At 40.4% G+C, this 25379-nt stretch overlaps 2 protein-coding genes across 4 annotated transcripts in view; both read right to left on the bottom strand.

The window, feature by feature from the left end:
- LOC135113564 (nuclear factor of activated T-cells 5-like) overlaps positions 1-11518 on the bottom strand; it is a 44137-nt gene extending 32619 nt beyond the window's left edge. The window contains exons 1-2 of one of the 3 annotated variants that reach the window (XM_064028835.1): positions 11377-11488; positions 5314-5357 (exon numbers count right to left, since the gene is read on the bottom strand). The gene's annotated coding sequence lies outside the window, so the exon portion shown is untranslated. Of the gene's footprint in view, positions 1-5313; positions 5358-11376 lie in introns of all 3 variants that reach the window. The other 2 variants (XM_064028834.1, XM_064028836.1) reach the window with 2 other exon arrangements.
- A 2661-nt stretch (positions 11519-14179) lies between these two features.
- On the bottom strand, positions 14180-24338 carry LOC135113563 (ankyrin repeat and LEM domain-containing protein 2-like). The gene is made up of 13 exons (XM_064028833.1): positions 24254-24338; positions 23300-23514; positions 22581-22858; positions 22141-22266; positions 21656-21901; positions 20878-21114; positions 20389-20570; positions 19499-19625; positions 18953-19070; positions 18500-18642; positions 17398-18395; positions 16081-16212; positions 14180-15560 (listed from the first exon to the last, which is right to left on the bottom strand). The coding sequence occupies exons 2-13, from the start codon at positions 23499-23501 to the stop codon at positions 15398-15400; spliced, it is 2952 nt and encodes a 983-aa protein (XP_063884903.1). The 5' UTR covers positions 23502-23514; positions 24254-24338; the 3' UTR covers positions 14180-15397.
- Positions 24339-25379: the final 1041 nt, after the last annotated feature.

Here is a 25379-nt window from a genome sequence, read left to right as displayed (position 1 = left end):
CCTCCTTCAGATTCCTTGATGTGACGTCCTGAAGTAGGTCACCTTAACCTAACACACACACACACACACACACACACACACACACCTTCATTCTCTTTCAGATCTTCCTTATCATGTACTTCAGTAACCTCTCTCTCTCTCTCTCTCTCTCTCTCTCGGTTAGTGAGTTGGCAGGATCGCAACACTACTCGTATTATTAATATGTTCCACAAGAGCCTTAGAGCACGTTCAAATTAACCTGGCAGGTAAGCTTCGTCCTCTCCCCACCCCGCCACTTCTGTCACGGCGCCTTGATACCTACGACTGGTCAAGCCTTGGCTGCCTCCTACGCCCCGTGATTTGTTAGCAATGAGTGACAGGCGACAACCACCACTGCCGATATAGCTGTTTATTCCTACACACACAAGCACGCGCACACGCACACACTCTTAATCGACGAGGAGGAGGAGGAGGAGGAATGAGGAGGAGGAATGAGGAATGAGGAGGAGGTAAGGAATGAGGAATGAGGAAGAAGAAGAAGAAGAAGAAGAAGAAGAAGAAGAAGAAGAAGAAGAAGAAGAAGAAGAAGAAGAAAGACATTGATGATGACCAGTCTCTCTCTCTCTCTCTCTCTCTCTCTCTCTCTCTCTCTCTCTCTCTCTCTCTCTCTCTCTCTCTCTCTCTCTCTGGCCCATGACGAAATGCGAGTGCCATAATAATGATGATGATGACCAATAGTGTATACCAACCACTTAAAACACCCTTTACTTCTGAGAGAGAGAGAGAGAGAGAGAGAGAGAGAGAGAGAGAGAGAGAGAGAGAGAGAGAGAGAGAGAGAGAGAGAGAGAGAGAGAATGCACCGGAGAAGGACAAGCGAACAAAAAACAAAAACAAACACAACACGAGACACACTCCCTCAACTAAACCAAATGATGACAGAACGAACACACACACACACACACACACACACACACACACACACACACACACACACACACACACATCAGTGCAACACCAGTGACATCCCCTTCATCAGCACTATAACAGCCACGTGTGCCTCTTGATAACACACGTCAGCAAGTAAGACAGGACTCGCAAACACCACGGTAGTTCTATCAGAGGCTTATTCGTGGGACTTAGGCTTCGTAAGGCTGGCCAGGGGGTAAGGAGGGGGTGGGCAAGAGGGCAGGGGGGCAGCAAGAAGGTGGTAGGCAGTACTTGTGTCGATAAGGTGTTGTGGTGAAGTGCTGTCTGTGTTTGTCTATCAGTGTCTGTGTGATGTGTTTGTCTGTCTGTCTGTTTTCTATTTTCGTCTCTCTCTCTCTCTCTCTCTCTCTCTCTCTCTCTCTCTCTCTCTCTCTCTCTCTGTCTAAATCTGTTTGTCTATTTTACATTTTGTCTACCCATCTGTTTTGTCTTTATGCTCGCTCTCTCTCTCTCTCTCTCTCTCTCTCTCTCTCTCTCTCTCTCTCTCTCTCTCTCTCTCTCTCTCTCTCTCTTACACCCACCCACCCACGTATTAATATTACAGATAACGTATCTTGTAAAAACTCTCTCTCTCTCTCTCTCTCTCTCTCTCTCTCTCTCTCTCTCTCTCTCTCTCTCTCTCTCTCTCTCACACACATCTGCTAACATAATCCCACCACCACCACCACCACGACTACCACACTGCCATCATCACCGCGACCTCCCTGACCACCACCACCACCACCATTATCCCTCCCATCTCGTAACATTTTCCTCTATCACCACCACTATCAGCCCCCATCACTATCACTACTACTGCTACTTATTCTATCTACAACACTATATTTGATGTCTGTAGTAGTAGTAGTTGTAGTAGTAGTTGTTGTAGTAGTAGTAGTGGTAGTATAAAATCTTCTACTTACTATTCTATTTCTACTACTATCAATTATCAGCAGTCTTCCTCTTTTAATCCTATTTATCAGCCATTTCTTACTATTTCCTGCTTCTTCCACCACTACCACCACCACTAAACACCACCACCACCACCACCTTTGACCTCTGTTGTTGATTTGGGGATTGGAAAAGTTTACCCAACCCCGCCCCCCTCGTCTCTCTCTCTCTCTCTCTCTCTCTCTCTCTCTCTCTGCTATAAATAGAGTTTGTTTACTGATTTCGAACTGCACACCTCTGAGCTTTCGTCAGTTTCATTTCCTACTCTTTTCTCTCTTTTTCTCTCTTCTCTCTTCTTTTTTCCTTGTATTTATCTTTTATCCTCTCTTTAGTACCTGGTTTTTTTTTATTACACTATTTCTTCCTTTTATCTTTCTTTCTTGATTATTTTTCATTAAGTTTTATTTTTTTCCTCTCTCTCTCTCTCTCTCTCTCTCTCTCTCTCTCTCTCTCTCTCTCTCTCTCTCTCTCTCTCTCTCTCTCGCTAAATTTCTGAGTTCTATCTCCTTTTCTCTTTTCTCTCAACATTTTTTTTTCCTTCCCTGTAAATTCAGTACATATCTTTCTCCCTTTGTTGATAATGGTCTTACATTCCTCTCTCTCTCTCTCTCTCTCTCTCTCTCTCTCTCTCTCTCTCTCTCTCTCTCTCTCTCTCTTACTTCCTTTTATCTACCCTGAATGTTTTTATATTTTGCCTATACTCAATTTTAGAAGAGAGAGGTAAATGTTAGCATTTCACCATTACCTTATCTCATTAGAAGATAAAATTTTGGTATAAAGTAAAAAAAAATAATAATAATCTCAATACAAAATAAGTTGAAAAGTCAAACCACAACTACTGAAAACTTGAATATTCTGATGGTTAAAATGGCAATGAGTCTTAATATCACCATTGCATTATCTCATTAGGTGAAAACTTGGTGTAAAGTAAAAAAAATAAAATAAAATAAATAAAAATCATATCAATACAAAATAAGCCGAAAATCTGAACCATAACTATTGAAAACTTGAATATTCTGATGGTTAAAATGACGATGAGTCTTAATATCACCATTGCATTAACTCATTAGGTGGAAAAATTTGGTTGTAAAGTAAAAAAATAAATAAAATCACCTCAATACAAAATAAGCTGAAAAACTGAACTATAACTACTGAAAACTTGAATATTCTCATGATTAAAATGGCAATGAGTCTTGATAACATCCCCAAAAACTCACCTTCACTTGAAAAATTTGAGGTAAATGTACAAATCATGTCAAAAAAATCCAGCTGTCTACCTTTTTCACCATCTGATATGTATTTCCCTAATTCTAACCACACCCTGGGGCATCTTTACTCGTTGTATAGCCACGCCCAATCTTTAAACTGCGTAGAAATTGCAAAGTCAATTCCCTCCATCCCATAATTTCCTGTAGATGCTTATAAAGATTTCATGCATCCCTCCTCATGCTCTTAATTGTTTCGTACCACAGTGAAAGAGTTCGTGAGGAGCGTTAAGAGTGATGAACGGCCAGCAGGTGACGTCAGAGCAATCACCCGGCAATAACTGGCCCCACAATTTTATCCACCTCCCCTGATGACCAATGCACCATTAACCCAAGCTAATCGATGGACCATTAACCTAACTGTACCTTACTTACTAACTGGTGAAACCATTAACCTAACATGAAAAATGGACTATTAATCTAACCTAACCTAACATAACCTCACCTACAGGCCATTAACCTAACCTAACAACCTCGCCACCTAACTTAACCTAACTGGTAAGCCATTAATCTAACCTAACTGATGGACCATTAACCTAACCTAACATAACCGATGGGCTACTAACCATTATCATCACTACCATTAACCATTATCACCACTATCTTTCACTCCATGCACTTGTGTGACTCTTCCAGTGATGCTTCTAATACTGCACACCAAAAATGTGTTAATGTGCTGTCTGGCCGCCTTATTGGGTTATTAAGCCAGTATTATGCTATTTTGAGACCAAATCTGCTGTAAAAGAGAAGCTGAGTGGGAAAGCTGTCAAGAGAGAGAGAGAGAGAGAGAGAGAGAGAGAGAGAGAGAGAGAGAGAGAGAGAAGAGAGAGAGAGAGAGAGAGAGAGAGGTAACCCTAACACTCAGCACAAAGGAGGCAGTGATGCTGAGTTTGCTGCTACACAACTCTGCAAAACACCAACTTCTCCTCTACCAAGCACACACACACACACACACACACACACACACACACACACACACACACACACACACACACACACAGCTGGATAAAACTGTGTGTATGTGAAGATAGGACAACATAAACTCAAATCCTGATCAGTACCAGGACGAGGCAAATCCAACCTGGTAAATACAAGGCAAATGCGAATTCTTTACCACTATTCCCCCCAGCAGTCTCGCAATCCCTTCATTTGGAATCCGTGGCAGAACAATAGCATTCCTGTCTGTCTGCCTGTCTGCCTGCCTGCCCTTGCAAACTGCTTCCCTGAAACAGCACAAATATTTACACCTATGAAAGCCTACACACACACACATGAACATTTCAACACCATGTCTTTGTCTCTCAGATTCCTCAGCACTTCAACTCATCATGTCTAGTCATAAAAGTGAGAGAAAAATTATGGTTAGCTAACAACAGGCTGTACAGGTAATAGTAATGTAATAAGAGGGAGTGATAACCTTTCCTCAGCCTATCTGTTAAGGGTACCACCAGAATAGTGTGGTGCAGATAACAGTCTGACTGCTACTCTCACACTATCAGACAGTAAAAGTTGGGAAAATATGCTCTCCACACAAGGGCACAGGTGACTGGTTTACTAAATGGACCGAAGAGCTTGTTGAGAATGGTGCTCCTAAGACTAGCTGACATGACCCATCTTGAAAGGTAATGGTCACTTCAGGGAAAGACAGAGGCCACTATTACTGGAGGTCATTTACAATTGTCAAAAGCTTGCTCAAAATTATACAATCAACTAACTAAAACAGACATTAAAAGTATATGCCTGGTAATATCATAACAAAAAAAAGTAAAATGTTTTCATAGGTTTTTTTTTCCAGCTTACATATTTCTACATTTTTTAGGTTAGAATTTTTTGTTTGTTTTTTTTTTTACCTTGGAATTGTTTTTTTTTTTTTATCAAAGAAAACCCAAGAGAAACAATAACAAAATTATACATGACAAGACCCATGCAGCTGCAACACTCCCTGAAGGTTACTTAGGGGCAAATGTACCACCACCAAAAGCTTGTTCAATTACACTGTTAATTAAGCATCATCTAGCATCAAGCGGGTACAAGCTGAAAAGTAGAAGCCATGTCTGGGAGAAAGCACAAGTTGCCATGCCCATGAAGGTCACTTAGGACAACTCTATCACTGCTCAAAGGCTTCTTCAGCATTATCACTCTTAACACTCACATCATCCAACACAAGCTGCTTGAAGATGAAAGGTTACAAGTACTCTGCAGGGGGAACACAAAGGTTGTTACATTCCTGATAGTCATTTTGGCCTACTCTATCATTACCCAAAGCTTGTTCAGAACTGTACTCTTCTAACATCACCTAACCTGAGTTACTTCAAGCTTACAAATTTTGAGTACTCTACATGAAAAGTTACAGGTTGTTACATTCTTGGTGGTCATTTTGGCATACTCTATCATCACCTAAAGCTTGTTCAGAATTGCACTTTAACATCACATAACTTAAGTTCCTAGGAGCTAAGACCTTAAGATTATTCTGCAGGAAAAGACACAGGTTGTCACAGCTTTAAAGGTCTTTTTGGTCAACTCTAATCACCTAAGGCTTGTTCAGAACTATACCCTAAACATCCCCTAACATAAATTTCTACAAGTTGAAAGATTACGAGTACTCTGCAGGAGAAAGCCCTGGAGGTTGGTGTAGTACTGAAGGTCATATATCACAATTACCGCCTGAGCCAGTTTCCAAGAGACACTGGAGCAAAGGTCACAAAGGCACAGCAAGGCACAGCACGTCTTGTAGTGAGGCAGGTTCAGCTAATCAATAATCTTACTCAGGCTATGAGAAATAGTGACAATATATAACACAGCTAGTATGAGTGTGTACCAAACCTTTACTAAGATATATGGATGTGCATAATTGTGCTTTTTATTAAACAAACCCATTTAGTGATGACTGGAAACTTTCACTATCTCACACACACACACACACACACACACACACACACACACACACACACACACACACTCTCTAGATCTGAAGATAAAATGATGATAGCAATGAAAAGCAAGAAAGAAGCTCCATTTTCATTTCTATCTATCTAATCTGTTACTGCATCTCTCTCTCTCTCTCTCTCTCTCTCTCTCTCTCTCTCTCTCTCTCTCTCTCTCTCTCTGGTAACCTTCACACCAAAGCTCCACCTTCCTTAATACTCTACCAACCTTGGCCTGCATGAACAATGAGTAAACAACACCATGCAAAATTAACACCTAAAACAAACAATATATGAAAAATAAAGAAAATTAGGAATAAAATGCTAAAATATCCAAGACCAACTCTCTCTCTCTCTCTCATCTCTCTCTCTCTCTCTCTCTAAGGGAAATAGGTGAATGACCAGGCAAACTTTCAAAAATCGTGGTACAAGATATGAATGTTAAGTCAATGCAGTTATACCCTCATGTGCCTTCCTCCCAGCCCCACACTATGTCATGATGCTAAACTGCTACTTTGCATGCACACACACACACACACCCACATACTGTCTCCATTGCTCTCTCTCTCCCTTTATCTATTCTCTACCCTCCTTGCTTCCTTGCTTTATTCCTTTGTCTATTCTATGCTTACTTTCTTCTTTCTCTCTCCCTCTGTCTTTTTTTATGCCCTCTTGTGTTTCTTCTTATCCCTTATCTTTCTCCTTTGCTTAGATATCATTCTTCTTTCCTTTTCTCATCCTTATGTACTTTTCTCCCTTAATGATATGTTTGGAATCTTCCCTCTCTTCATTTTTTTTTTATTCTAAGCATCTTCTCCCTTTCATTTCTTCTCTGTTTTCTACCATTCTCTTTATTCTCCTGCAGTAACTTTATAATTTATTTCTCTAAGGCAAATATTTCAAACTTTCCTTCTTCCTAATAATGATCTGAGGTTTTTTTCCTTTTATGTATCGCTTCAAATATAGTATTACATGTATTTCTCCCTTTCTGTTAACACATGACCTCATTATTTGGGTGGAACACATTATCATTTTCCTAAAGCAAAGCAATACTCTCTTCCCCCTGACACTCTCTCTTTCTCTCTCATCAATAATAAACATATGTAATCCCCAATGCACTTGTTATTACAGTGTGCTTCAGGCAGACCACCACCACACAACCACAAACAGTAAAGATTGACAGAGAAAGCAGCAGCAATCCCACAAGAAAACTGCTTAGTGTGGTTTAAAAAGTAAATGCTTGCTCTTACACACACCCACACAGGCATAAAAAAATGTATGTGTATTTTTAGTTCCAGCACCTTTCCCAGCAGCTTTTTCCAGGAGGGTGAAGGTGCCAAATGCCAGTGTATTGCATTACCCTGGAGGTTAATTCAAGTTTGTACGCCCTCTCATTTTTTTTTGTCTTGTAACTCTTGTAATACTCTCAAACTTCCATGGAGGAGGTGAATTCAAGAACAGCCCCCCCCCCGCCTCTCTCTCTCTCTCTCTCTCCTCTCTCTCTCTCTCTCTCTCTCTCTCTCTCTCTCTCTCTCCTCTTCTCTCTCTCTCTCTCTCTCTCCTTGACTTCTCTTTCTGTAGCATGTGATGAATACAAAACGTCACTTCACAACAAAACGTCAGCAAGCAACAAGTTGCCTAAAATTCCCAAAGATATTTAGCTATTATGCTTGTAGTGGTTGTGCTAAAAGTATAATAGAAGCACTGGTTGTTACTGTTGTTGTTGTAGTTGTTGTAGTAATGGTAGCAGCAGTAGTAAAGGAGGAGGAGGAGGAAAAGGAGGATATCTTTTGCCAAAAAATATACTACAACATTATTTCCATTGTTACTTTTTTTTTATCATCAAACTTCCTTTTCCTTTGTCTGAATCTCTCTCTCTCTCTCTCTCTCTCTCTCTCTCTCTCTCTCTCTCTCTCTCTCTCTCCTCTCTCATCTCTCTCTCTCTCATTCTGAATCTAATTACTGGTCATTCTTTCTCTCTACCATAAAGGGTTTTTTTCTGTCCACCTTTCCTGTCTCCTTTCAGGTAAAGAAGAAAGGAAGTAATGTGTTTTCATCCCCCTTTTTTTTTTCTTTTTTTTTTAGCCTAGCACATCATTATACAGGTCTGACCCTTGTTAAGCTCACCGGTTGAATATTTTCCTACTTCATGAAGGCTCAGAAAGTATTATCAATAAAAAGGACTAATGATTTCCCCTGTCATATGTGGAAGAGCCAAAACCTGTGTATTAGAAACATGAATAATTAGGTAAGAACTATAACCAAAACTTCATTATCTTCTCATTTACACCACCCAAGAAATATAGTTTACTTTTTTTTTACGTTTACTTCACTTACTGACTCCCATCTCACACATCAAGAAGAAAAAACGGCAAAACAACAAACAGCAGAAAAAAGGGGGAGATAAAATAAGAAACAGAAGACACAAGACAAAAGATAACAGACAGAATTAAAGACAAGAATTAGGCAAAAGACAGGAAGAGATAAGATAACAAGGCATAAAATGATACACTACAGAGGAGATTAATCAAATATGAAAAGGGAGGAGAGACCCACAGCCCATCACTTGTGATAAGGACAGAGCTCAAACCACGTGAAAAAGGCATGAGATGTCAATGATAAGTAGCAAGTCAGCTGGTGCCTACACGTGCTTAACAGAATCCCAGAAAGTGCATGTACAAACGCCACACCAGCGTACAACACTCTCCGACAGCTGTGGATCAAGCTTATGGTAATTGATGCAAGTTTCAAGTGTGATTTTGAAACCACACCAATGTACAACACTCACCAACTGCTGTGGATCAAGCTTATGGTAATTGATGCAAGTTTTCGAATGTGATTTTGAAACCACACCAATGTACAACACTCCCCAACTGCTGTGGATCAAGCTTAGGGTAATTGGTGCAAGTTTCCAGTGTGATTTTGAAAGATGCCATACACAATAACAGGAATGGTTCAGTACAAATGCTCTAATACCTGTAGTTATGTTTGTGTGCACCTGTATCCTTCACAGATTGTAAAACTGTGGATAGTACACTTCAACACACACAACTGTACACCACAAGACAGCCACGTCATGCATGGGGAAAGTTATAAAGAGATGTAGGTAGAAATCACACTGGATCAATTTGGTTTACGCTGTACCCACAACTTCCCGAGTCATAATTGTACGAGTACACTCAAGAAGAAAACAACGCCATAAGCAACTTCAATAGCAAAAGCAGAAACAGGTTCAATGTCTTGGAGCCAAACTGTCTTGCGGCAGAAGTCTTCTCCAGAACAAATCAACACAGGCTGCACTACAGTAATGCCTCACAACTTGATCATCTTGCAGCCACAACTAAAGAGACAATTCATAACAACCATACCTCAGAATCAATACTTTTCCTTTTTATCATTGGAAGGGATTACTTTTTATAACTACTTATATAACATAAATACTGGATATTTTCATGGAGACGAGGCCCAGTGAGACTAAGAACACAGCACCAAAATAAATAAATAAATAAAAAATAAAATAAGGTGAGGTGCAAAGAAGCAAGGCCAACATGTGTCAGTCATTACATAATACATACGTACCTACATATCTACCTATCCTTTCTAAAACATCCCTACTGACTTGCCACTAACAGCCTAATTACTGTGTCTATGCAATCATCCACCTATTTATGAACCAATTTCTTCCCATATATTTAAATTTAACTATACCAAGCTTGAATGATCTTTACACTTAACTTCACATAATAACAGAGCTGCCAAAATATTACTAACACAACTTTCTAATCTTTAAATTCAATGAGAGCAAGAAGCACCATCAACATTCACGTGGAAAAAAAATACATTAATTTGGATTCTAGTTCAATAATTACACTCAAGACTGAAAAAATGAACTTAACAGCCTGAGCACCTGACAGCCTTAACCGCCTGACTTTAAAGAATCACAGGTGAAAAACAACTCGAACTGCACCACATTTGAACTAATCTGAGGGCTGCAGTGTGTTGACATAATGCCTCTGATAATCAAGCGTTATTATGAAAGAAAATGTAGGTGATATATAGAGGGAAAAAAAAGATAATAATGACAATAATACCATTGATCTTGACAAATGCAGGGAGGAAATGAATACATGTAAGCCAAAGGAAATAGTAGCACTGATAAATGTCACTGGTGTAAAATGTAGATAAATGTAGGGAAAAAATAGCAATAAAACCACCGATAACCAAATGCCATTCAATGAAGAAAATGCATATGATAAATGTAGAAATAAACCAAATGCCATTACAGAAAAATATGATAAATCCAAGACAACAACAGAACAAACAACAACACTGATAATCCAACGTCACTCAGGAAAAAGTGTTGATGAAAAATTAAAGAGAGAAAAAAAAAAAAAACATGATATATGACTGAAAAATGTCATGAAAAGTGCAAAACATAGGTGATACATGCAAGAGAGAGAAGGGAGCGAGAGATAAATAAAGAATAATACACTCAGAAACACTCAGAAATTTGAGAATAAAATGAAGGTGAATACACAAATATATATATATATATATATATATATATATATATATATATATATATATATATATATATATATATATATATATATAAAGACAACGCAAGAAAAATACACAAATACCCAAATGTCATTACCGGAAATAAAACAAAACAAAACAAAACAAAAATAAATAAATAAATAAATAAATAAATAAATTAATTAATTAAATTAAATTAAAATAAAACCAGGAAAAAAACAAAGGAATAACAAGCAGCAGAAATGAACACCACCAACAACACATACACAGGGAAAACCGGTTGTGTCACTGCATAAATCGATATTGACGGTCACCACACCACCACCACCACCGCCACATTATACCACAAACAAAGTCACCCAACCACACTCTTCCCAGCCGCCATCTAGGGATAAGCCACCACAAACAAACCTAATTCACTGCCATAATTCTTCTGTTATGTAAGTTTAAGCCCTACATGTGGTGCTCCCGCCACCACCACCACCACCATCACCACCACAACCTTCACTATACCCTGTCACAATAATAACAAGTCAATAACACGTGACTTTAACGAAAGAATATGATTTTAAATAACGAAACAAAAAATTACATATATATAAAAAAAAAAATACTTCTTCCATCCCCTCAAAAAAATAATGAAAAAAAAAATGATAGTTGCCGAAAATTTTATCAAACATAACATTGATAACTTCTGCTTACCTCCTTAATTTAGTAGTATTTTGAGACTACTTAGGGTGCCGTGTCCTTACCTTGTGTTGGTCTTGATGGTCCGATCAAGTTTCTCTCCTATAATGAAAACCGGTAGGAATACAATAAGGAATTACGGAGAAGCTGTGCGCACATCCTTCCCCGCCGGCGGCTCACAACACAATGGCAACTGAGGCTATAATGGCGGGGGATAATTCTGCTCATGCGCGGGGAACGACAAAAGAGCATCGCTATAAAGTATTTGATTGCTTATAGTTTAACTCAATTCTATATTTTGAGCCAGAAGAGTATCATCGAATGTCACCTCTTGCTAATTTTTACATCGGTTTTAGATTATTTTTTTTATGATGTTTACCTGTATTTTCTTCCTAACTGTATGATATTTTATCTTTATTTTTATAATGTATTTGTATTTTCATATTTACCTGCTTTTTTGTACCTTTATATCTGTAATTTTACCGGTACTTTTCACCTGCATTTTCTTATCTGTAGTGTGTTTACCTGTATTCACTTTACCAAGCTACCTGTCATCCTATGTTGTACTATGCATACAAATACCTACCGTAGATTGTGCTTTTTAACATTCTGCATTATAAAGTAAAGAATAACACCTTGATTAACCAGAATGTATTTTTTGCTACATTGCGTGAGATGCTATATTTTGGTAAATCCTTAAAACAGCAGATGTAGATGTCATAGGACAGTAGTAGTAGTAGTAGTAGTAGTAGTAGTAGTAGTAGTAGTAGTAGTAGCTAGTAGTAGTAGTAGTAGTAGTAGTAGTAGTAGTAGTAGTCTGTCAGAGCATTGAAGACCAAAATGTCAGTCAATATCGCGTGCCAATCATGACAACGTAAGCCTTGCATCATCTTCATCAAACTAATTTCATCTTCTTCACCAATAAGTGGCAGGATTGAGTTTGCCTGTACTTTTAATTCATAATGAGTTTAAGTTTTCCCGTTATTCCTATTCATATTTTCTCTTATTCCTCCTTGACAACTCCGTAACAGGTATCTCTCTCTCTCTCTCTCTCTCTCTCTCTCTCTCTCTCTCTCTCTCTCTCTCTCTCGCTTCGATTTTCCCTCAACAGGTGTTCTCAGTGGCGATAGTGACACGCAAATGACACCGGCAATCGATTTGGATTATTTTATCAATATCAGAGTTGCGTGAGAATTTTACAAGCCTATATTTTGAAGCACTTCTGTCGCATCTCCATTACTTTCACTAGGCCTTAGTTGAAGTGACACGGGTTTTCAAGACTGTTTTTACGGTTCTAGTGACAGATTAACTAGATTTCTTTGTTATTAACTGGAAAACACTCTTGAGAACCCTAATAATAACTTTCTAATAACTTCTGTGGCCCTTGAAAATACTCGTGGTGAGAGAGCAAAGTGGTTCTGAATATGGAATAGGCTTAAAGGGAAAGGGAGAAGCTGAAAAGGACGTGCTTAAGTTCGTATGTAGTTACCTGGTGATGATACGGTTAGTACTCGTAGGTAGATGAAATCAAACTAATGATCTACTTTAGACACACTTGGGAAACACTCGAGAAACTCCTTGAAACACTTGAAGCACCGTCAGAGGAGTGAGTTGATGGACGTTGGAAGTACCAGACAGGACAGGTTACGTGGCACTGCGGGAAGATGATGATGATGATGATGATGAACACTTTGATAAGAAGAACGACCCGGGGAGATATTGCAAGGTCAAAGGAATCAACAATGGTCCGCTGCCAGACAAACACGAGGAGATACACGTGCCCTATCTGCCGTGCACGTGCCTGTGTTTGGGTGTGACGTCACGGCTCATATTATAGTCATGGATAATAGTAGTAGTAGTAGTAGTAGCAGTAGTAGTAGTAGTAGTAGTAGTAGTAGTAGTCCATAAACGTTTCTATCCGTAATGGTAAAGATAGCTGTCAAGTTTTATCATCCATTATTATTGAGGTATCTATGCATTACGTTGTAATGATTCTAGTATGTGTTATAGTCTCTTATCTGTCAGACGTGTGCTTGATGAATGTGTCTCTTAAACTGTAATAATCAATGTCTTCATGGTTTTTTTTTCTATTTAGAACATAAGGTGTTTCGAGTCGGTTAGTCATTGCCAAACGGATGTATGTATATAAATAATCGATATATTTCAATCCTCCCAACTTAACAACAACACTTTCAATTTCTGCAACAACTCTAAATCCTTTGTTTCGTAATTTTACTTCGAGTACTGAAGGAAATAAATAAATGTCAACTAACAACAAACATCCCGTCAAACCGATAACGGCAGAGACAGAGACTCGTCGTCGTCCCTCTCAGCAGCGAAACTCAACAGCAATTCATAAACTCTTTCCTTTCCCCCGAATTGGCTGGATAGAGAGGGACAGGAATTTGAGAACAGACAGGAGGCAGATATACGGGAGAAGGATAACAGGAATAAAGGAGGAAAGATGATGGTGAAAAGGAAAGGAAAGGGAAGAAGAAGTTAATGTTAGAGAGAAGCAGGAAACGGGGAAATTATGGAGGTGAAACTGCTGTTGCTAGGGGGACAGAAGCAAGGGGGAGGGAGGGAGACAGCGGAGATAGGAAGGGGGTGAGGGAGAGGGGAAGAGGGAGGGACAGGTACGGTGTGGATGTGATGGAAAGGAAGGAGAAAAAGGGGGATGATTTGAGGCTAGAAGTGAAATGAGAGAGAGAGAGAGAGAGAGAGAGAGAGAGAGAGAGAGAGAGAGAGAGAGAGAGAGAGAGAGAGAGAGAGAGAGAGAGAGAGAGAGACTAATTCCTCCCACAAAAAAAAAGGAAAACCCAGTTACTATGTTTTCATTACCAAGCGGGAAGAAATAAAACTAGAGGATAAAAAATTAATAGTAAATTTTCTTCACTTGTGGCCACAGCATCCCAAGCAAGTGTGTTGGACAAGTCTTATCACCTTGCCAATGCATCTCAACAGTGAATTGGCAGTAAGCTTATGCATAATACAAGGGAAAATCAAATTGAACACACACACACACACACACACAATAATCTTACAAATTGGCAATGATCCTAGACTAAAGGAAAATGAAATAAAATAAGCACACACACACACACACACACACACACACACACACACACACACACACACAGATGTTTGCACACACATGCTATAAACTGACAAAGACCACAAACTTAAGATATATTGACCATAATTATCACACACACACACACACACACACACACACACACACACACACACACACACACACACACACAGAACCAAAAATTGCACTTCAAATGTCCAATAAAAACAAAAATCCATCTTTGGTTCCTAAGTTGCCAAAATAAAAGGGCTCTTCTGATACAATAAAGGCACAATATCCTTACACCATCAATAAACTCATAGGAAGCAATATAAATTAGACCATTACTTAAATACTAATACCAGAGAAGCAAAATGTAAGTTAGGGTGGCTAAACTAAGTATTCTTGTTACTTAGGAAAATAAAAAGAGAAAAGTGGGAGGAAGAAATGCATTAAGGATCACTGTGTCATGCAATAAGGCACAATTCTATGCCTTATGAGGAAAATATCAATACCTTCCACAGAGAGAGAGAGAGAGAGAGAGAGAGAGAGAGAGAGAGAGAGAGAGAGAGAGAGAGAGAGAGAGAGAGAGAGAGAGAGAGAGAGAGAGAGAGAGAGAGAGAGAGAGAGAGAGAGAGAGAGAGAGAGAGAGAGAGCAACTTTTGATATATTATAAAATACTCTTTTTAAATACTATACATGGCATGGCAATGCATCTCTGTATAAATAAACTATGCATACATTCTTGAATTTGTGCATGAGTAGATAAAAATCCCACAATCAATCCACAATACATGGAAATATAGTAAAATATGCATTAGGTATACATATATCAATATACCTGTCCTGAGGCACCTGCAAGTATGGATATATGTATATATGTGTGGGTATGTATGTGTGTGTTCTTGTGTGGAAGGCAAACAAATGACTAGGTGAATTTCTACATGTATAGCTGAAGAATTATATCTATTGGTGTGTGTGTGTGTGTGTGTGTGTGTGTGTGTGTGTGAGTGTTACAAAGGGCGGAAGAGGATTCGAGGTGTGGAGGCAGGATGGCGGGAGTAAGAAGGACGGTGTGGTGTGTTGTATTCAGAGGGAGCAGATCCAACCTTGTCTCCTGTTCCTCCTCCAGGTGTTCCTCTTCTTCTTCCTTGCCGGCAGAAAGGAGAAGCCAAACTGAAAAGTGAAAAATATTAGGGGCATGAATTACAGCAAAGAATTCTATACTGTATCTATGGAAAAATAATAATAAAAAGAAAAGAAAGGTTATTAATAAAATGTATTGAAGTTTTGACTTGTTATTTTCTGTTCTTTTCCTGGTCTTCTTCTGCTATACTCTCAGTAGCTTCTCTTTTTCCTGTGTTACTCTCTTGTCTTTACTGTTTTCTTCCCTTTATATTATTTCTCCCTTGTGACATAAGTGCAAGCAATTAATCTTGCTCTTCTTACCTCTCTGTCTATTATTCTTTCCTCTTCCATTTTTCTGCAACCTTTCTTTCCTCTCCTTTTCTCCCAACCTTCCTGTTCTGTACAACCATACATTCTTACTCTCATCTTTTATCTTCATGCAGTTTTTTCCCCACTTCCATCGCCTCCTCTCTTTCCTTCCCCTTTCCCTAGTTGGCACCACATGAACACGATCCTGTTATTTCACAGCTTTACACAAAACACTGTCAGTCAGTCCCTGCATCCATACCTTCCCCGTTCCTCCTTTGAGAAGGACTTGACAAGCAACTGCCACTGAAAGATGTGCGGGTACTTCTGCTGATCCACCAGCCGGTCACCCACAGCATCCAGCACATCCACATCTGTCTTCGTGGGCTCCGCTCTGCACAGACGCATGAACACACACAGACACACACACACACACACAGAGAGAGAAAGAGAGAAAAGGTGAATTAGTTGAGATTCTGCTTAATGATTCTGTAATGCAAAATAGTTATATTAATAATAATAGTAAAGATGATAATAATAATAATAATCCTGATGTCAATAGAAAAAACATGTTTAACTCACTACATACAAGCAAAACAACCCCCCCCCACACACACACATCCTTAACTACAAAACACTCCATGAAGGAAGGATATCATGACCAAGCAGAAGGAAAATAAACATATCAATAAAATTTAATGCAACAGGGACAAACCACCAAATCAACAGACAGAATAAAGGGAGGTAAGTCAACAGCAGGCTAGCAGAAAGGATTACTAGGTGTAAACATGTGTGGAAGACAATGAATGATATGAAAGGAAAGGGAAATAAGCAGGTTCACTGGCCAAAGGTAAGCAGGTGAAAGGGTCAGCAGGGGTTCAGCAGGTCAGCACTGGGTAGAGCAGCAGGAAGGCCAAGTAGAGGAAGTAAAGTACAATGTAGAATGAAGCAGATCCAAGCAGGGATCTGGAAAATAATGAAGTTTCCTTAAAAAGAAAAAAAAGAAAAATAAAATAAGAAAACAAAGGGGCTTAGAAAACTGAAGACTTGCTTGCTTAGGAAAAAGAAAACTTAGAATGAAAAACAAATGCAGTAGCAAAAATAGCAAAAGGAAGAAAAAAAGTCCATGAAGAGTTCACTAGCAGACAATGGATTACACATTAATAAAAAGTAAAAGCAATCCATTATGAAGAGCAAAGAGAGAGGAATTTAACTGCATTTGTCATATATTTAAACTTAAAAAAAATAAAAAATAAAAAAATATTGAATACAAATCAAGAAAAGAACATGAACAAGAAGAGCAAATTGTTCAGCAGCAACATTTTACCACAAAGTGTGAACAAAAAAAAATAAAGAAAAACCAAGAGAAGAAAAAGCAACATGAGCATCACCTCAAGGTCAGTGTGTAAATACAGAGCATGAAAAAAATTGGACATCTGGTGTGAAGGGAGCAAGTATAATGACAAGTTTATGTGTAGTTCTCTAAATACCAGTATGTGTGGTGTTATAGTTAAAGAGTCCTGTGCATCCTTCTCTGCCATGACCTAACACATCTCTCCCTTCCCTCCCCAGCACTCACCCTCCAATGAACACCCTGGGCCCCTCCTCTGGGGTGCACATGTCCTCATCCAGGCTTGAGGCAGCAGACACGAAGCTGTCGGGGCTCCTGGCGCCCGGATCCAGCTCCTCCTGGCCACTGTCTCTGCTCTCTGAGGTGTATGCTGCCCCCTGGGATACCCTGAATCCTTCCTTGGCTCCCAGTGTGGCCCTCACCACTATCTCCTCCTCTTCACCTTCCTCCTGGGTGAAGGACAGGTGCCGCACCACAGGGTCATACTGTTTCCCCTGCAGTGCTTTCTGCAAATAGGCTGTGGCTCTCTCTCTCTCTAAGGCACTGGCAGGCACTGTGGCCTTAGCTGAGGTCTTCCTGTTGATGCGGGAGCCATCATTCATCTCCCAGGGACAGTGGCACTGTCCCAGCTGTGGCACCTCTGGGGATGTGATGCCATCTGAAGTGTTGGTGACTGCCTGCAGAGCCACATCCAGACACCGCAGCACACAGGCCAAGTGGTGCGTGTCCCCTCGTGTGCTGCGCTGTGGTGCCTCGAAGTGCCTGCTGCTGCTGTCATTCTCCTCATCTGATGAGTCCAGGGGCACCAGGTCCATGTGGGACACGATGCGCCGCACAGCCTGGGTGATGGCGGCCACATCTGCCGGTGCAGCGCCATGCCACAGGGCCAGCACAGCCCGGCCAGCCACCAGTGGGTGGACAAACCCCAGGTCCATGCCCCCTGGCCCCAGCTCAGATGCAGCCCGAGCAACCACTGACCGCAGGCAGGCCACCTCGGAGCGCAGCTTGGCCCTCAGGGTGCGGTTCATGCCCAGGCTGGCAGCCACGCTGGCCTGCAGGTCCAGGGCCACTTCACGCAGCGCCTCGCTCAGCCGTCCTGCCGACACCTCCACTGACTTGAGCACATAGGACACCTGCTCCACCAGGCCCTGTGCCCCCTGTGGCTCCTCACACCCCTGGGAGCTGCCACACCCTGGGGACAACTGCTGCTCCAGGGATGACAGAAACTTGCTGTGGAAAGAGAAAACCAGTATAATGATTGCTGCTTAGTCTCTCTCCACTTTGTCATCATTATTACAATTACTACTGTTCTGCATCAATTTAACATAACTTGCCTGCATGCAGTATGGGACAGATCACCCTGGGGGGAGATGGAGGCATTGAGGCGCAGTGCTTCCAGTCCCCGACACAGTTGGGCAAGGGGGCTTCCAGAGGCCTGGCTCAGCCATGACGACTGAGACAGGCCACTCACGCCTGCAAGGGAGTAATTCTTGTGATGGCACTTGTTGTGATGGCCTTCACCTTTCCCTCTAACACAACACAATCTTCTTGCTGTACCACCAAAACATTAATCTCTTTCTCTCTGAAGAAATCAACTTGAACAAAATAAATACATCACTAATTCCTAAATACTTATATAACTGGAAACAGATTAAATTAAGCAAAACTTAAGACCTAACAATCATAAAACTTAACATTCTTCTGAAAAATACAAATAACTAAATATAATTTCCCTGCTGAGTACATAATGAATCAAGAGCATGAAAGACAGCCTATCACTTGCCCTCTTCATGCCGTGTGCGTGACGGCGAGACCACCTGCTCCTCTTCTGGCTCCTTCAGAATCTCCTTCAGCTTGGCAGCCAATTCAGAAGCACTCAGCTGTTCTTTCTCCATCCTCAGCTGTCGGGAGTAAACACACAGAAAATATGAGCACCAGAAATATATCAAAGGAGTGTATATGATAAAATAAAGAAAATAGCAACAATAATAATAACAACAACAACAATAATAATGATAATAATAGAAAACATTAATAAAACTGTAGAGAAAAAAGATAAGGACCAGAAACGTATTGAAGAAACATAACAAAAAACATTAACAAAACTTAGGGAAAAAATAAATAAATACCAAAAACTACAAACATATAAGAGAAACAAAACACAAGAGAGTTATTTAAACCATTAATTTTTCCTACCTACTCATCTCTCTATCCCCTTTGCCTTATTCCAAAAAGCCACACTAAGACCACAAGTTTCAGCATCATAACACAACACACACCACCTATCACACTGCTCTCCACACAAACAAGTATCCACAAGCCTTCCTACATTGTTTGTCTGTCTCTTGAGGTGCCATTCAAGGAGACCCAGGCCCTCCTCGCTGGCCAGGTTCACAAAGGTGCCCAGGAAGCCCCAGTACTCCTGCCACCCCACCTTCTGCTCAGCTGCCAGGTTCCTGTGTGTGGAGAGAGAGAGAGAGAGAGAGAGAGAGAGAGAGAGAGAGAGAGAGAGAGAGAGAGAGGAGAGAGAGAGAGAGAGAGAGAGAGAGAGAGAGAGAGAGAGAGAGAGAGAGAGAGAGAGAGAGAGAGAGAGAGAGAGAGAGAGAGAGAGAGAGAGAGAGAGAGAGAGAGAGAGAGAGAGAGAGAGAGAGAGAGAGAGAGAGAGAGAGAGAGAGAGAGAGAGAGAGATTATTCGGAATTCTCTTTAGATGACAATATTTCTAGTCATTTAAAAGGATAGACAGATTTGTGGATGAGAATGATAGGTGGAAATAGGTATATATGTTTCAAAGAGACTGCCATGTCTAGGCCTGATGGCTTCTAGCAACTTCCCTTATTTTCTTATGTTCTAATCTTTAATGTTGTTGATTCTGACTATTAATACTTCAATTTCTACTATTACTATTACTACTAAGTACTGTTGTTAATACTGCTAAGGATGTGCAGAAATAGTCTTCAAATACAGCAAGAGATAAGTGGAATGCATTACTTGAAGACATGCATGAGTGAACAATATATCACATCAGTTTAAGAGCCTGAGTATTCTTGTATTCTGGCACTGGTCTATATACACACACCCTGTATTGTTGAAAGAAAAATAAATAAAACATAAAACAATAATAATAATAACAAAAAAAAAAGGGATATTATGAACTTAACTCAATCCTAGAAAGATACAAATAAGTATTTAAAGACACACACACACACACACACACACACCTTCCAGCACGTTCCAGTCCCTTCTCATGGTCGGTGACGCGCAGGGAGGCGGGGCGCATTCCTCTTCCCAGACGGGCTGGGGAGGGAGTGGTGGAGAGAGATGATGAAGTGGTGCTGCTTTTCCACAGACGATGGAAGGTCTCTGCCTGGGAGCAGCTCATGGGACCTGCCACTCCTCGCACCTGTCAGAAGAGTGGAGGGACATAAGATGGTGTGGAGGGATGCAACTAAACAGATTATTTTTCTCTTGGCAAGATTCTGTTGATGTAGGTGTTAACAGAGAGAAAGATTGTGAGTGCGCTTCCAACAAGAAACACACACACACACACACACATGAAAAAAAAAAAAAGAGCTAAAGAATGAAAGACAAAAAGTGATATACTTAGGGAAGAACAGACCAGAATGACCTTAAATCAATCTTAGCTGTACACAAAAAAAACACGCATAAACAGGTCAACACGACACAACTAGTGATGGTGAAACACATACCTTGAGGGAGGGGCTGATGGGGCTGGCGGAAGCAACACTGATTGGACTGGAGGTGAGGAACCGTTCACTACGGGGACTTGTTGGGGAGTCCATCTGTGGTGACCAGGGACTCCCCACCTGAGGTAACAGATAGAGGTCGTCGTCCTTCAGCAGTGGCACGTAGTACTTGTCACCCATTGCCTGACGGATTTCCTCAATGACGGCCTTGGACGGTTCCTTCATCCGACTGCCAGCGATCTGGGGAGAAAGTATGAGGGTTTTTCATTTAAGTAAAGATAGATTGATAGAATTGTTAGTTACAGCATAGTTCTTATTTATCATTATTCTAGAGGTGGATTGGCCATGTTTATAGGACTCCTCCAGTTGTTTCTCCTCACTGTATCTCCTGTTTTCATTTAGGTAAAGATATATAGATAGAATTGTTATTTATTGTTCAGTTCTTATTTGCCATTTTCCTGGAGACAGACTGGCCATGTTTGTAAGATTTCTCTGATTGTTTCTCTCCACTGCACCTCCTGTTCCACTCATTCTCTGCCTTAGCTACAACTTCAACTTATTCTCTATTACCACCTAGATCTTCCGCCCTGAACAGTAGCTCTCCAGGCTCTTTCCATAGGATCTTCATCTCCTCTCCTTAGCAAGTGACTGATTTATAGATGTGGTAATCTTAAGAATCTCAACAGTCTCCTACATGTGACCCTATAATACTACACTTCCTGTTTTCAAGCACTAATGTTCCATCAACCAATGTGTTCTGGGTCATACCACCACAACATACCTCAGCTGCTGTCTGCCCATACTTGTTAGGACGAGTTGTGTCACAGCTTCGGAATGCCACAAGGACTCGGACACACTCCAGGCTGCCGTGTTTACTGGCAAAGTGCAGCGGTGTCTCGTTAAAGCCTTTGTCTGGGGTGTTGAGGTAGAGGTCCAGGAGGAAGGCACTGCGTCTGGTGGCACTCTCAAAGCTGTCATCAGGATAGAGGCGCTGGAAGAACACTGGCTGGGAGACTTGGGCGAGGACCTGGTGGAGGAGGAGTGGTGTTGGTGGAGAGTGAAGTTTGATGGATCTCTTGGTGGATAACAAAGATATCTGTTGGATTTACCCTCCCAAAACACACACACACACACACACACACACACCAAGGTTCATAGCAAGAAGGTTAACAAGAGAGGAGGTAAGAACTGAAGAAATACTGTTTTCAAAGCAGTGCAACAGATTAGTAAAATAGTTGTCCTTCAGTGTGTCTATGTGTGTCTCACCCTCTGCACAAAGGCTGGACGGTTTGTGCGGCAGGCTACGTGGAGTGCATTGTAGCGGAAGCCTTCCTGAAGCACAGCAGGTGTGTCGCCACTGCTCACCAGGTAACGAGGATTCTCCATCACACACTGCCGGCCACAAACAAACATAAAGAAACCATTAAAAATACTGCCTGCAGGAAAGTAATACCATTTGTATTTACCATTAATGATTAAATATTAAAGATTTTAACTCAATCTTATTATGAACTGACAACAACACTGATACATGGTAAATAAGTATGCACAGTAATATCATCAATGCTTAACACAGTACAGATCCACCCATGCCAACATTAATAACACTGACATAACCATGAAGACAAACTCAGTGATCATAAGAGATACATATACCACAGAAAGTGAGACAAATATACCACAGATAGATTACAGCTGAAACTTACACGGCTGAAGTAATCAAAGTCTCCCTTTTCAATAGACTTCCTGAATTTTACCAAGTCCTGTGATTTTGGGCCACGGTATGGACTGGGTTTCTCCACATTGAAGAGGGGCTGTGGGGTGATGGCTCCCTCCTCCCCTGTACCCCCTTGAGAGGCTGCCGCCCCAGCCTCTGAGAATTTCAGGGCGTCATCATATGTCCTGAAGGCCTTGAAACGTGACCCTCGGTACTTCTTCATGGCAGCGAGGCACTCAGTCTTGTCCACAAATACCTTCTTGATGTCTGAAGGAGATGCATGAGTGGTGGATGAATATTACTTCCTGCTTGATGAATAAAAGGTCTTGTAGCATTGTACTGTCACCAACAGACTACACTGAGGTAATCAAGAACATGCAGCTGCCATAACAATACATAGAAAATAGCAAAAATAAATAAAAAGGATGTTTCTTCTGTAAGCACAACATATAGCAAAGAAATGAATCCTTAAATAATGCAAGAAAATTAGAAAAAAACAAGGAAATAAAAAGTTAGATATGCTACACTTTCAACACGCTCTAGTACAAGTTATTAGAGTTTTCAAGGGCGCTCTCCTGCTTGTAATGACAGTTCAATAAGGATTCTGCATCTCTGATAGCAAAACACACCATGAGAACCTGACTCACCACTGCGGTGTTTAGAAATAGTCGTAATGAGAGACCAATTTAGTGACAAGTCACAACTCACCTCCCTCCTCCAATCCCTCTCCCTCTGGCAAGGCAATTCCATAGTACACCTCTGCTTCAATCCTGGCAACAGAATTCTCTTCAGGAAACACCTTCTGTGTCTTCTCTGGGAGGGTCATGGGAGAGGCAGCCGCACTCGACCAGCTCACCTTGCCTGCTGCACCTGCTTGGTGTTGCTGCTGCTGCTGCTGCTGCTGCTCCATTGCTCTTCTGGTTCTGTAAGGAAACAGTCTTTATGTTTGCTGGTCTTCATTTTGGATAATAATTGGCTTTGCAAAGATTTACCTGACAAACAAGACCTCAAGAATATATCAGGATGGATTTCTGGGAGTTAGGTATTTTAGTAAGCCACATCCTCCAGATAATAAAATCTTGATGTACAAAGTATTATGAAATGGACTGGAAAATTTTGCTAAAAAAAATCACCATGTTAATTTACAGTGCATTGAAATCTGTCAAAATCTGTCGTGATATTTGAAGGATACCGCTTTCTAAAGAGCACTAATGGTTCATTTGACAGCTATGCTGACCGTGTTTGGCTTAAGGATGTGTCAGATGGCAGAGTTTGGGGATCAGTGGGAGTGGATGTGGTTATGAACCCTAAGGGGGTGTAGATGTGGATACCAGTAAGAAGCAGATTGAGAAAGGAGAGAGGAAAGGAAAAGAATGAAAGTGGAAAGGAATGCCAGACTGAAAATATAACAGATGCTTATTACAGATGCGGATGCGAATATGGATGTGGATTTAATAAACACTGAATATACCATGTAGAATATTAGGAAGCGTAACCAGATATTCGTTAAAAATGTCGATGACATACTTTTTTTTCTTTGATGTTTTCGAGGAAGATCAGAAGGGACATATTTCATGGAGTGTTTCCCGCTGTCTTGACTCACATACGCCTCACATAGAAGGTCCAGACCACAATAAACAGCATGACTCAACAAACACTCACCTCAGCGGCGTCAGTTACTGCCAAAATAGCACCAAAACACACACAGGCCACATCCGACATTACAAACGTAGATGCCAAATATTTCTGAAACTAATTCCGGGTTAAGAAACGGATACAAATACCTTCAATTTCGGTAAACACCCCTAATTTTCCTCATTTTTACATTGTTATTATAAATATTTTTAATTTTAAAGCCTATTTTATGCATAAAAATTTAATGTACATAAAAAATATTAATGACATCCGGTTCACAACCCTGCCTTAAAATATCCACATCACACTGCCAAAAAATATTTTTGGGAGTAAATGATACTTAAATATGAACATGAAGGAAGCTACAAAATTATTAAAAAATCCATTCTAGACATTTATTACTCTCTCTCTCTCTCTCTCTCTCTCTCTCTCTCTCTCTCTCTCTCTCTCTCTCTCTCTCTCTCTCTCTCTCTCTCTCTCTCTCTCTCTCTCTCTCTCTCTCTCAAACAAATTCCGAGTGGTCTATTACATTTTAAAGACTCAATTTTTCTTCTTATTGTGTCATCTTCTGCATTGCTACTTTGTCCCTCCACGTTGATTCTACTCTTTATCTGCTGGGTTTTCTGTTTTATGCTTTGTAGCGCTAAATATTTGTGGCGGGAGGGGGGATGGAGGGGTCCTGTGTCTCGGTCCCCGGATGAAGTCACAGCTGATGACGTCACAGCTCATATACGTACTGGATTCCATTTTGAAATTGACCCTTCGAAAAAATGGAGCTAGGCTAAAATGCCTTATATATTCTGAAAGGCCATGGAGTTTAACTAATATCGGGAGTATGAAAACAATTCAGGGCTCAGTAATAGTATAGATTCTTTTTAAAGAACTAATTAAAAATTGTTGGAATATAAACACAACAAAAAAAACATACTAAAGTCCACAAATCTGATTTATCAGTAATGGAAAACACTTTAAAAAATCTGAATTAATTTTACAAACAATCAAAAGTCAGTAACAAGCTGAAATATAGAAATATAAAAAAAAAAAAAATAAAAAATACAAAACGTCATCCATCATCATCATCAGATCCGAAAGCCATTAAAAAAACATGCAGTCGTATAAAACAACTCATAATTTTGGAATAATTAAGGCAAAA

This window comes from Scylla paramamosain, chromosome 26 (assembly GCF_035594125.1).
Source record: "Scylla paramamosain isolate STU-SP2022 chromosome 26, ASM3559412v1, whole genome shotgun sequence".
Taxonomy (NCBI): Eukaryota; Metazoa; Arthropoda; class Malacostraca; order Decapoda; family Portunidae; genus Scylla; species Scylla paramamosain.
This window is presented reverse-complemented; position numbering and strand designations above follow the sequence as displayed.